The sequence below is a fragment of the Sprattus sprattus genome (assembly GCF_963457725.1).
Source record: "Sprattus sprattus genome assembly, chromosome: 2".
NCBI classification, from domain to species: domain Eukaryota; kingdom Metazoa; phylum Chordata; class Actinopteri; order Clupeiformes; family Clupeidae; genus Sprattus; species Sprattus sprattus.
In genome coordinates this window covers 6,470,971-6,484,638 of record NC_137921.1, presented here as the reverse complement: position 1 = coordinate 6,484,638, position 13,668 = coordinate 6,470,971, and the positions used below count along the sequence as shown (strand labels likewise).

At 47.6% G+C, this 13,668-nt stretch overlaps 2 protein-coding genes across 2 annotated transcripts in view; one reads left to right on the top strand and one right to left on the bottom strand.

Moving 5' to 3' along the window:
* borcs6 (BLOC-1 related complex subunit 6) overlaps positions 1-3,760 on the top strand; it is a 4,797-nt gene extending 1,037 nt beyond the window's left edge. The window contains exons 2-6 of the mRNA XM_080832605.1: positions 10-581; positions 1,026-1,458; positions 2,018-2,178; positions 2,904-2,987; positions 3,219-3,760. Of these exons, the coding sequence (XP_080688731.1) occupies positions 21-581; positions 1,026-1,458; positions 2,018-2,178; positions 2,904-2,987; positions 3,219-3,344 (1,365 nt within the window). The 5' untranslated portion in view covers positions 10-20 and the 3' untranslated portion in view covers positions 3,345-3,760. The remainder of the gene's footprint in view (positions 1-9; positions 582-1,025; positions 1,459-2,017; positions 2,179-2,903; positions 2,988-3,218) is intronic.
* Positions 3,761-6,945: 3,185 nt separating this feature from the next.
* LOC308361185 (hyaluronidase-2) lies at positions 6,946-11,597 on the bottom strand (the record flags this gene model as incomplete). Its single annotated transcript, XM_080833446.1, has 5 exons — positions 6,946-7,080; positions 7,144-7,542; positions 8,510-8,599; positions 10,341-10,733; positions 11,082-11,597. 5 exons carry the CDS (start codon positions 11,595-11,597, stop codon positions 6,946-6,948), a joined length of 1,533 nt encoding a protein of 510 aa, XP_080689572.1.
* Between the last annotated feature and the right edge of the window lie 2,071 nt (positions 11,598-13,668).

The following is a 13,668-nucleotide window of genomic DNA, read 5'->3' as shown; positions in this document are numbered from 1 at the left end:
TATTCTCAGCAGGAGGAGGGATGAGCCATTCCCCTGTGGTTGGCCAAGATGTCCCAGAGGCAGCCAATGGGGTGGACTCGCCAGACTCCCCTGACATTTCTGATAGGCCGGCACCACACGCTCTGAAGTGTGACAGAAGGACGTTACAGGAAGATGGTCTACGGGAGGGGACACAGACTGTAACAGAGACTCAAGCAGACACACAACCCATATCTAATAACTCCACCCCGCATCCAAACTGGTCGTGCACTGAAACACCCCAAACACACGCCACGTCGCCAACAGACACACACTCAGACGACATACTAAACACACACGCAGATTCTCCGCCCAAACACAAACCTCATGCAAGTGAAGACCTCATAATTGATTCGGTGTTCACTAACACAGATATCACGGATCTCGCAGACACAGCAACCAAAGGCAGACCCCACACAGAAACGCACAACACGGAGAGACAACGGCAGGATGACACACACTCACGCAGTGGATCTCCATCAGAAGATGGGGTGAGCGAAGAGGAGGAAAATGACAGGACGTTGACAGAGGACAGGGAACAGGAAGAAGAGGAAAAGGCAGAGGTAAATATATCCGTTTAACTCACTGTCTCACTTGACTTCCTACCCGCCCAACACAAGCAACTCTTGAGACACAACCATGAGCACGTTGTTGATGCATATTGACATTGAAGTGTGGTGGGAGTTGGGACACTTAAGCAGTCTTTATAATGTAGCCTGCAAGTGAAGGTTCTGCACTGACCTGGTGTAACAAATCAGAGAAACTTCAGTGGGATAGGCAACCCTTCAAAGCACATTATCAAAAGTGGGTGGACTCTTGGGGTGGCCAGGACTTGTAGACGTTTAAAAGCTAACATTGGCTACAGCCCCTGTAAAGACTATTTTTTTAGTTTGTATTTTTTTTAGTTTTTAGTTGTATTTGTGTTTATATTAATGAGTATGAGAGAGATGTACTGCACATATCGACACACTTATGTGACACTTACTTCTGTTGGGTTCTTTTTCCAGCCTATAGAACCCTCATCATCATCATCATCATCATCATCATCAACCCGGTACCCTCGTCCTCATCTCAGCACCTCGGCCCCTCCCGCTGAAACAGCCCCTTACCTGGCGGAGTCGGACGCAGACTCGGATGACACCCCTCGGCCCACGCACGTGATGGCGGAGGTGCGCGTGCGAGGCTTGCCCGAGCGGGAGCGCGTGGTGCGGGGCATGCAGGACAGCAAGAGCCTGGACGAGCTGAGCGGGGCGTGTGGAGGGGGGCTGCGGGGTGCCGCCCGGGGGGGCCAGGCAGAGGGGCGCAGGGCCACTATCTCCAGCGCGCTGGAGCTGGAGGGCACCGTGAGCCAGGAGGGGGACATCACCAACTTCATCTGCAGCAACCTGGAGCAGAAGATTAAGATGAGCTCGCGGCCAAGCCTCGACTGTGACGAGAGATGTAAGAGAGATAGTGTGTGTGTGTGTGTGTGTGTGTGTGTGTGTGTGTGTGTGTGTGTGTGTGTGTGTGTGTGTGTGTGTGTGTGTGTGTGTGTGTGTGTGTGTGTGTGTGTGTGTGTGTGTGTGTGTGTGTGTGTGTGTGTGCCTGTGTGTGTGTGTGTGTCTCTGTGCTTCCGATTTTGTACAAGCTGATTGTGTTTTTGGTTTTATTTCAGTTTATTTTAATTTCATCTGATTTGAAGCAACAGTATTTAACAGTATGTATGTAAAAAACGAAGTTTGGAGTGTTTTTTGGAACAGACCATATACACTTTCTCTCATCCAGTTTTCGAATAGACCATTTGCACTCTCTCTCATTTTTGCAATTTGAGAACCCACCTCACAACACGGCAGTAGGCTTAGCACTGTCAATTGCACACTGAACCAGTCAGGCCTGTAAAGAAACACGTTTAAATGAATTTTTATTCAGGGTTGTGTTTGTTTACTTCGTTAAGTAAGACAATCCCGACCGCTTCTCGTCTGTCTTTCTGTCTCTGATCCGCCCCTGTCCCTCTGTCTAGCGGACAGCTCCGGTCCAGTCCGCGGACGAGGGTCGCTGCGGCGGACAGCAGACATCCCCCCGATTGACCCCTCCGTCCTGGTGGACCTGCAGAGACACACGCAGGACGTGGCGCAGAACGTGGAGCTAATGATGCACAGCCTCAACGGAACCATCCAGAACGTGAGTGGTGGCATGGCCCTAGGGCAGATAGGCTCCCCTGTCTGAGTTGGGTTCTGCTTAAGGCTTTTCTAATTAATACCCTTCTGTATACAGCTACATTAACACACGGGTGATCTAGGTCCATTCATGAAACTGCTCGAACCACGTGTTTTAGTGTTTTTTATTTTAGCCATCATAAAATGCCAACGTACTTAAATAGACCAGAAAATAGCATATGCAGCAGCCCAAATGTATTTTGATATAATTTACTTTCATATAGATATTAAATCCATGTTCTATTCAGAGTATTGCAAGGTTAATAACAATACATAATTGTAAATAAGCTGGTAACGTTATAGGTTTATATATGATACATTATTAAGGGTGCGCCAATTGCCTTATTTATTTATTGATACATGTATTAATATTTGATAATATAATAATATATATGACAATATTCCTTAATTTATGTATTACTTACAAGGCATAATATTAGCTCTGAACAGACAGAGAAAATATAATTGCACTAATCCCTTTTAACTTTACAACCTTGTGTACCGTCGTCATTCCTTCCTCACACCCCCATCAAACCTATACTGATCCAGAAGCACATTTAATCAGGTATTAGTGACATGCTTGTTACATAAACACTGGCACACGTACCGGTGATAACCCTATCGGCCCCAGAGTATCACGCTAAGTCCACCGGTGTTTATATCTGTCTCTGTGTGTGTGTCTCCGTGCAGATGACTGCCTTGAGTGTGGGCTACATCCAGACCTACAGAGACTCGGTGGACAGCCTCGGAGAATCTGTGGACATGAGCATAAAGGTATTGTGGGGAAAGGAGAGGGGCAATGTCTGAAACCTGTATAATAATGTCTTATAACTGCTTGTGTTAAGGGTCTGTGCATCAGTTTCATTTCTGCCCTCTTCCGTGTATGTGTGTGTGTGTACACGCACCTGTGCATGTGTGTGTGTGTGTGCATGCATCTGTGCATGTGTGTGTTCGTATGTGTGTGTGTCTGTGTGTCTGGTTGTGTGTGTGTGTGCACTCATCTAGGGAATGTACACGTTGATGGCGCGTTGTGAGGAGCTGGACCGCTCCATGCAGCCCATCCACATGCTGGCAGCTCAGATCCGAGACATCAAGCGCACTCTCGACTCCCTGGAGGCTATCTGCAAGTGACCACAACACCCCCCCCCCCACCAGTACCCACCCCCGGCCCACAGATGTGCTGCTGCTTCTGCTGCTGCAAGTAACCCCCCACCCCCACACAACAACCACACCACCACCACCAGGACCCCTTCCCCCCCCAAGAGATGTGCTGCTGCTGCTGCAAGTAACCCACCACCCCCACCCCCTCTACAACAACAACAACAACACCCCCACAAAGTGCAAGTGCAAGTAACCACGCCCCCCATGGAGGCACTGTGCCAATATGCCTTGCGCCACGCCCAAAATCCTCCCCTCACCCTGCAGACCCTCTTTAATGGAATCATCTGTGTACAGACTCCGCTGATAACCACGTTACCATATCTCACGCTACTGATCAAGCCTCACAGAGATGCTCTGCAAGCCTCCCCCTCCGTCTCCGTCGCCCACCCCCCCCCCTCCCCCTGCTGGACACTGAGAGTACAGCGAGTGCTTCGTCGTCCCTTGTGGTGGCCTTGCTCTCGCTTTCGTCTGTTACATTTCTTGAGGAGGAGAACTACCCCGCTCGTCTCCTCCACCATACCGTCCAACACAGTACCTGCCTTTGGTGGTGTTGTCTGGCTGTGGGGATGGACCCCTGGGACATGGCAGATTTTAACCTGTGGCGTTAGATGACACTGTAGTAGAAATAGAACATGCACAGAGGTGTGCACACCACACCTGCTATCTGTTGCCCTGGAAACGAGTCAGGTACACTGCTAAGAAATGTAACCACATAATTTATGAAGTGATGCCACAATACATCCTTTTTTTTTTTTTTTAAAGTTACTATCTATTTACGTTACAGACTTAATCCACACTTGCACACACCTGAGAAATGGTTGGGTTTGTTTTCCCAATACTAACTGATGTGGAGGCTTTGTGTGTGTGTGTCTGTGTGTGTGTGTGTATGTGTGAGAGCGTGTGTGTGTGTGTGTGTGTGTGTGTGTGTGTGTGTGTGTGTGTCTTGACTGGAAGCATGTTCCTTGACTAGCCATGCCAGAGTTTGAAGTCACTGCATGGATCCTAACTGTCCCTTCTGGCTGCTGTACATAGGGTGGCAATGGACTGGAATGGAAGTGGGGGTTTGTGGGTATTGGAGTTTTTAGAGGGGGCACTTTTTATGATGGGGAGGGGTTCAGGATGAGGGCTGTCCTCTTGGCTCTGCTCTCACTGTCTGTCGCCCGATCCAATCAGAAGTAACCTTTGTACATACTGTCTCAATGTCACTAAAATAATGGTCTAGCCAACGTCATGAGTGTATATTTAAAAAAAGAGGTTATAACAATAAATTTACAAGAATGATGCAGAAACCCACTGTGTTGCCTCTGATATGGTAACGCCTGTCTGGGATGTATGTGTTTGGATTCAGTGTGTGTGTTTTTGGGGGAGTTTTTCTGTTTCATCCTCTGAGACGGAGAAGTACTCACGCTCACCCGGTATGTGTGTTGCAGCAAGAACTGAAACCCAACGATGACGGACGAAAACACCCTATTTTGGGAAGCTTTCAGATTCTCTCGCACAAACTGACAAAACAACCACCTGGCGTGGGCTAGTATTCTGTGCTGTTATGGGACAGTTCTTCCGTAATGAGATTGATCAAAGTGTCGAGACAGTCTGTCTGGCGTGCGTACTCGCGGAGAGATATTGGCACAATGCTGTCATAGCCTGTAATTAAGGTACTGTCTCTGTGAAACACACACACACACACACACACAGGTACACACACACACACAAAGGCACACACGAACACACACATGCACTAGAACTGGCTTCTCAAAACAGACACCTGTAGGCTGGGCACTTATTATAATAATTGAATAAACAATACACAGCGTGGGGGTGTGAGCAAACCTCAATCAGCTCAGCGGTCCACTCTTCAGCTCTGCAGCTAGCTGCTATACAAACAAACCAAACCTCAACAAGAAAAACAAACGGCGTCAGATCACCTGTGATTGTGCAGATTTATTGTAAACTTGGATGGTTTTTCAGTGTCAGTTTCCGGCAGCAGCGTGGGGCAAAAACAGACAGCCGGGAGATAAGAGGTTGGCTGGGCATTCAAACATGAGATTAGATGTGCTTATAAACAAACGGACGTCTGTGACAAAGAGGGCCCAGAGATCTCGAGACCAGCTCTGTTACATTCTCCTGGGTCAGGCTGATGATCAGGCTGATAGCGGTATCGCCGCCGGCACATCTGCCCGCACTTTCACCAGGTTACACTGCGGGCTCTGCTGCTCATGCTGGTGCATACGTGTGTGTGTGTGTGTGTGTGTGTGTGTGTGTGTGTGTGTGTGTGTGTGTGGGGCTGTTTGAAAATGTGTGTGAAAATTATCCATGTGTTTCTTCCTGTGCTGCTTTCTGATGTATTTTGTATGCGTGGGATCTGTGTATGGGTTCGGATGTATTTGTGTATGCCTGCGAATCTGCTCGTGTCTGTGTGTATCACCTTTAAACACGTAAACATGTTTACTTTGGAACTGTGTGCATATTTGGTCCAGTTTGTGTCTTTGAATGCATGTCCGGAAATGGTTGTGTGTGTGTGTGTGTGTGTCTGTGTCTGTGTGTGTGTGTATATAAATATATATGTTGTTTAGCTTATCTATAGCCCTAAAGCAAAATTCCAAATGAGCAAGATGTGGTTTGTTACAGGAAACCGGTGGACCAAAATCAGATACTATCTTCACATCATATGGATAGTCTTACAGAGCAGTGGATCTAGATTTACATTAAACGGTCCTGATGAGAGAGAGAGAGTGAGAGAGAGCATGTGCGGTTTCATCTAGACCTGCTCAGAGAAGTACATATGAACATCAGTGGATCTAGATTTACATTCAACGGTCCTGATGAGAGAGAGAGAGAGAGAGGGAGCGTGAGAGAGAGAGCAGGCCTCATGGAGAAGGTCCGGTGGGAGAGCTCCAATGTCCCATGAGGCTTATGTGTCACTTGGTGTGCTGCTTGTGTGCACCAACTCAACAGGGAATACAAAAGAAAGACACATTTTAATTTCTCCACGGAGCTTCGTCGAGCTTTGAAAAGTCACACACAAACACAAACTAAAGGTAGCCATTGTGTACGTTTGCTTGAGCACCCTTGGCGAGGGCGTCTCTCACTACATACACACACAATGTGGCGTTCCTATCATCAGAGCTTTCCCTTTCTGCGGTGCGCTAGGAGTCACGCATGCAGCGCGCTGATAACGCTAACGCTAATGCTAAAGTGAATGGTTGTCTGTGGGGACAGGCTCTCTGGTGCGAAACACAGCAGGTTTTCTGGGTTTAATCAGTCCTGTTACAGGGGTAAAGCTCTCTGGGGACACGGCACTGTTGCAGCTGCTGGATACGAGTCAAAATGACAAAACCCGGCTCGTCGTCGTCTGTAAATCCCCTTTTCATTAAAATGGATGTTTTGTATTTATTTATTTTTTACATCCACAGGCATGAGTCACTTTGTTTACATGTGGCTTTCATTTGAGAGTTACCGCTTCTCTTTGTTTGTTGGTGCCTCATCCCAGCAGGCAGCAGATATTAATTAACAACACACAGTCATACAGGCCAAGGTTGTCACGGCAACCTATTATCGTTTGACCCAGGGTTCAGCAGGTCAGGAGGATGCCAGTGGCCGTCAGCAGGAAGACCAGGAGGGCCGTGGGCTGGCGGGTTGAGGTGCTGCTGTCCGTGGGCACTTGTCCAACTGTTACCCCTGCTGTCCCCTCACTCTGCCCCTGCCCCTGCCCCTGCCCCTGCCCCTGCCCCTGTCCCTGCCCCTGCCCCTGCCCCTGCCCCTGCCCCTGCCCCTGCCCCTGCCCCTGCCCCTGCCCCTGCCCTGTCAGAGTCGGGGGCTTGCGGGTGCGGGGCTTGTTTGCCCCACGGCTGTCCGTCCCGCCCGACTCCTGATCGGCGGCGGCTCCCTCCAGGGCCTCGTAAAACTGACAGCGGAAGTCCCGCCTCCAGGTGTCCAGGAAGGCAGGGTCGAGTTCTCCCGCCGCTCGGATACCGTCGCCGCCCTCCGGTAGGAGGCGGAAGTTGGTGGAAGGCAGGTGAAGGTAGACGGGGTCTTCCTGGTTCTTCCGCACGCAGCGCCCGCGACCCTGACACAGGGACACGCCACACAGACGCGCCGCGGTGGTGACGTTCACCACGTACGGGCCCAACACTTCCCGTACGAAAAAGGCCAGCTCTGAGCAGGACTTCTGCAAATGTAAATAACACACACACAGATACAAGACATACATCAATACATACATTGTATTTTACATTAAATATGTTTTACATTTGAATGAGCATTTTAAAATGTGTTTAAAGGGAACAGTAACACAGGTACAAGGATAGGAAACCAAGAAGAAATTATGAAGTCCTGTGTGAATAATAGCATCTAGTCTGACATGCCATATCATGTGAGAGTTTGCAATGCTTGAACTTAAGGGGGAAACAACTGTATGTGTGGACTTTACCCTTTGTGACTCACATGATAGCCTGCACACATGGTCCAAGCACTAGGAGTTCTGCACATACCCAAGTGTTTGCTAAGAGTCATTTAATACACACATACCAAGTGTTTGCTAAGGGTTATTTTATACACACATACGTACTGGAGTCTTTGCTAATAGTAATTTAATACACACATACCTGAGTGTTTGCCAAGGGTAATATATTACATACCTCAGTTTTTGCTAAGGGTCATATAATACATATCTGAGTCTTTGCTAAGGGTCAAATATTACATACCTGAGTCTTTGCTAAGGGTCATATATTACACACATACCTGAGTCTTTGCTAAGGGTCATATATTACACACATACCTGAGTCTTTGCTAAGGGTCATATATTACACACATACCTGAGTTTTTGCTAAGGGTCATATATTACACACATACCTGAGTCTTTGCTAAGGGTCATATATTACATACCTGAGTCTTTGCTAAGGGTCATATATTACATACCCAAGTCTTTGCTAAGGGTCAAATATTACACACATACCTGAGTCTTTGCTAAGGGTCATATATTACATACCTGAGTCTTTGCTAAGGGTCATATATTACACACATACCTGAGTCTTTGCTAAGGGTCATATATTACACACATACCCGAGTCTTTGCAAAGGGTCATATATTACACACATACCTGAGTCTTTGCTAAGGGTCATATATTACACACATACCTGAGTCTTTGGTACGAAGGATCTCTCCCACATCATGACTCCAGCTGCCCCCATAGCAGCACTCTCTCCCACTGTGTTCACCAGATCAGCCTGAGAAGCACAGGTAGGAGACAGACAGTGAGCACAGGTAGGAGACAGACAGTGAGCACTTCACAGGTAGGACACAGACAGTGAGCACTTCACAGGTAGGACACAGACAGTGAGCACTTCACAGGTAGGACAGACAGTGAGCACTTCACAGCACAGGTAGGACACAGACAGGGAGCACTTCACAGGTAAGACACAGACAGTGAGCACTTCACAGGTAGGACACAGACAGTGAGCACTTCACAGGTAGGACACAGACAGCAGTGAGCACTCTAAAGCACAGATAGGACACAGACAGTGAGCACTTCACAGGTAGGACACAGACAGTGAGCACTCCGCAGCACAGGTAGGACACAGACAGTGAGCACAGGTAGGACACAGACAACAGTGAACACAGGTAGGACACAGACAGTGAGCACTTCACAGGTAGGACACAGACAGTGAGCACAGGTAGGACACAGGCAGTGAGCACTTCACAGGTAGGACACAGACAGTGATCACTTCACAGGTAGGACACAGACAGTGAGCACAGGTAGGACACAGACAGTGAGCACAGGTAGGACACAGACAGTGAGCACAGGTAGGACACAGACAACAGTGAACACAGGTAGGACACAGACAGTGAGCACAGGTAGGACACAGACAACAGTGAACACAGGTAGGACACAGACAACAGTGAACACAGGTAGGACACAGACAGTGAGCACAGGTAGGACACAGACAGTGAGCACTCTAAAGCACAGATAGGACACAGACAGCAGTGAGCACAGGTAGGACACAGACAGCAGTGAGCACTCTAAAGCACAGATAGGACACAGACAGCAGTTAGCACAGGTAGGACACAGACAGCAGTGAGAAGTCCACAGCACAGGTAGGACACAGACAGCAGTGAGAAGTCCACAGCACAGGTAGGACACAGACAGCAGTGAGCAGTCCACAGCACAGGTAGGACACAGACAGCAGTGAGCAGTCCACAGCACAGGTAGGACACAGACAGTGAGCACAGGTAGGACACAGACAGCAGTGAGCAGTCCACAGCACAGGTAGGACACAGACAGCAGTGAGCACAGATAGGACACAGACAGCAGTGAGCAGTCCACAGCACAGGTATGACACAGACAGTGAGCACTCTGCACTTTCTGTAGGTTAGCCGGAATGTCATTTCAATACAGCTACAACCACAATGTGGTAACCTGTCATGTCATTCAGTAACAACCAAAATCCTCAGACAAGGGTGCTTTGTGTGTGTTATTTGTGTGTGTGTTATTTGTGTGTGTGTTATTTGTGTGTTTGTTATGTGTGTGTGTGTGTGTGTGTGTGTGTGTGTGTGTGTGTGTGTGTGTGTTTGTGTGTGTGTGTGTGTGAGTGACAGGAAGGCAGGGAAAGTGTCCTTATTTTTAAACAGCTGACATCCAAAGCAGCTAACACTCCAGCGCACCCTCGCACCATTTACAGGAGTAGGGTAGATTTCTGTAATGGATCAACGCCAACTGACACCCATTAATCCCTCTGTTGGTGCACAGTTCAGTATCATGTCTACAGTTTTATTTCTTCGAACAGTGCCATTAACAATACATATTGTTTGGATGTACTTAGCATAGGCCATATTCTATGTTTTAAACTTTTAAGTCTTGAGCAGACCTTAGCTCAGAAGGGGGGCCCATCTGCCCAGAAAAGAGACAGAATGGCAGGGGAGGTCAAAGGTCAATAAAGGAAGGGACTCAGCCACAGCCACACCGCTTACCTCAGACAGATAGGCATTGGTCGATGCATAGACAGTTCTGACCAATGGAAACACAGGAAGGTCATAGGCAGTTCCGGCCAGAGCTGCCACTCTCAGCGCCTCTCGAATCTGATTGGAGGAATAAAGCCAGGGCCCCTTGGACCCAGGTGGGAACCTGTCCATGGTCAGTGTAGGGAAGATGGCCGTGCTTCGCTTCCATAGCCACATGAGTTCATCATTGAGGGCCATCTCGGCGGCGGGACAGCGGCCTGTGTAATTGGACAGGAGCTGAATGGGGCCGGAGTTGTAGCAGTTTGGAAAGGGAGCCACTCCCCATAGGCTCTGGGGGCGGAGCCTCCTCACCTCCCTCAGGGTTTCCATGAGGATGGCCTGAGCAGCGGCCTCAAAGTCCACCTGACAGGAAATTACATCACCCTCAGCATGTCGTTTCTCTCTACTGTCTATAATGTCCACATCAAAGCTCAATCAATGCGTGTAATTACTGTGAGAAAAAGTAATTTTATATTGTGTAACTGCCATATTGGACAGATTAAATTGTAAAAAGTTGTTGTTAAGAAAGATAATAATGTGAACATGTCAATGTGTGTATCTGTGTGTGTGTGTGTGTGTGTGTGTGTGTGTGTGTGTGTGTGTTTGTGTGCGTGTGCGTGTGTGTGTGTTTGTGTGTGTGTGTGTGTGTGTGTGTGTGTGTGTCTGTGTGTGTCTGTGTGTGTTTTAAGTATGCGTAAATGACCCTCTCACCTGTGCCCACTTCTCTACCTCCTCCGGACTCCAGTCGGGGAAGAACCCCCTGAGCAGCGCCCGAGACCCCTCCTGGTACTTCCCCTGCTTTCCCCTGTTCCTGCTCCATTGGGGGGACCACTCTCTCCACCTAAGCACCCCCAGGCCCGGAGCCCCGGCCTGGGGCAGGGCAGCCAGCAGGTCGGCCTCCACCCTCTGGAGGTGGGTGTTCAGGCTGGTGTGCTGCGGAAGGCCTCCGTTGATGGGCTGGTCCAGGCTGGTGAAGAAGGGGTACAGGCCCAGGGTGTCCTCGTAGAAGACGGCCACGCGGCCCTGCCACTCCATGCCGAAGGCCGCGGGGTCGGGGCGCCCGGGGCAGCCCCTGTCAGGGACCCCCCAAAACACCAGGAAAGGCTGACCGGGGAGGAGGGGGGAGCGGGCTGGACCGCAGAGAGCAGGGTAGGGCAGGAGGGTGAGACAGAGGAGAAGAGAGGCACAGAGTGGGGTCCAGCCAATGGGGCGCCCTCTCCACGCCATGGTCCTACTGTTCTCTGCCCGGGCTGTGTACCATCCTGCCCCTGAAATACAAACACACACACACACAGATGCATATCAGTTAACACACACACACACACACACACACACACACACACACACACATGCCATGCCAATCATGTTAATGCTGTTAATACTGAAAAGAGACTTGCAGTTTCAGGTCAGCCTACTGCATGTTAGTTTGTCATCAGACACGTGGAATACCTTTTTAGGTCATATGTGCCATGAGACGGTCAGGATGAGATTTCTCTAGAGAACTACCCAGGAGGCAATTACCACCGACTCCCCTCCACATTGTTCTATCCTATCACCAATTATCCGTAACATAAGCCATGGGATATGCAATCTCATGAATGACAACCCCAATATTTAAGTTGTAATTGTGTGATACAATATTAAAGGTGTACTTGTCCTTAGTGGTGTAGTTGTCCCTGGAAAAGTGGGTATACTCTTAATAAAAATTAAATAAGCAGCCCATACAGCACAGGATAAACGCCATGGTTTGAGAAGTGGGTATACGCAATGCTGACTGAATAATAAGTGGGTATACTCTGTATACCTGCGTATACCCTGGACTAGACCACTGATTGTCCTCCAGACAGAGGACTAGTGGTACCAATGTAATAATAACCCCCTGACATCCGATTTCAAAGCCTGCGTCACAAATCCATATCAAACTCATCTCGGTTTAGGAGCTAGAGGGAATAGAATAATTATGCTGATTATTAATTAAGTCTGTGCTATCAGTGACGGCTTAGGGCAATAGATGTACGAAATGATGACTCAAACTAGGAATACTACTCACGGGGATCTGGCTGGTTTCTTCGGATAGGCACCGAGAAACAGCAAAAATGGAGACGCTGTAGGGTAAGTTAATTATTTAAAGCTAATTGGATTAATTAGCGCTGCTTACGCTCAGTGGTAAGTAGCGCTTCACACTGAAGTATCCTAATGCGTCGTCTGTCTGGTTGTGGACGGGGCCGCCGGGAACTGCAGACATTTATTTACACTCTAACCTTTTCATTTCCTCAAAAATAACTCAAGTTTACATGACATCCGAGGTTTCCTTTAGGGGCTTCCACGCAGCAGGGACGGCTATGTTGATATAGTTTGCCCGGAATCAGCCTTTATTCTAGTACATTAGCATTCTACACTTGCCTCAGGAAAAGAGCTTATGATTTAGAACCTTCTCACCGGAAATATTGTGAAGATTTGGGAGCGGAGTTCGGGAATCATTGGTGACGCAGAATAGACATGAACTATCCAACGGAACTCAGGTTGACATATCAAGCCAAGTCACATTTACTTATATAGCACATTTAAAAGTAACATGACTTGTATCAAAATGCCTTCCAGTCGAGGTTAGGCAATTTACAATAGAATAAAGGAAGAACTGAGTAAGATTAAAGAGCCTAAAATCATGCATGTATGTATGTATGTATGTATGTATGTATGTATATGTATGTATGTATGTATGTATGTATGTATGTATGTATGTATGTATGTATGTATGTATGTATATGTATGTATGTATGTATGTATGTATGTATGTATGTTCATGTAAAACCAATACAAGTGAGGGAATAAAAGAGAGAGATGGATGACCAAAACCTAAAACTAATATATGAAAAGAAAACGGTTAAGACAAATCAAAATGAGCAAGTAAAAGTGATAAAATTAAGGAATATAGCCACAAAAACAATGAAAAAGCAACTAAAGGTCAACAAATGAAATGTGACCAAAAAAAATAAACCCCAGACTGACTAAAAGCAGAAATAAAAGCCTGACCTCAAACTGGGTTGAGTGCAGCTTAAAGAACCCATCAAGTTAAAGTCAGTCAAAGGGTAGTTTTTCAATCTTGTTTTCAATTTAAGTTTAAGCTGGCAGCAGATGAAACATAAAATAGGAGAATTTGAGACCAATGACAATAAAACTTCGACTGATCTTTGATTTAGTATTAGAACGTGGTAAAACCACCGGAGGCAATTGATCTCAGATGGTAAAATGAATCACTTACAACCAAATTGCCTATTGAAATTTAGATTTGAGTCAG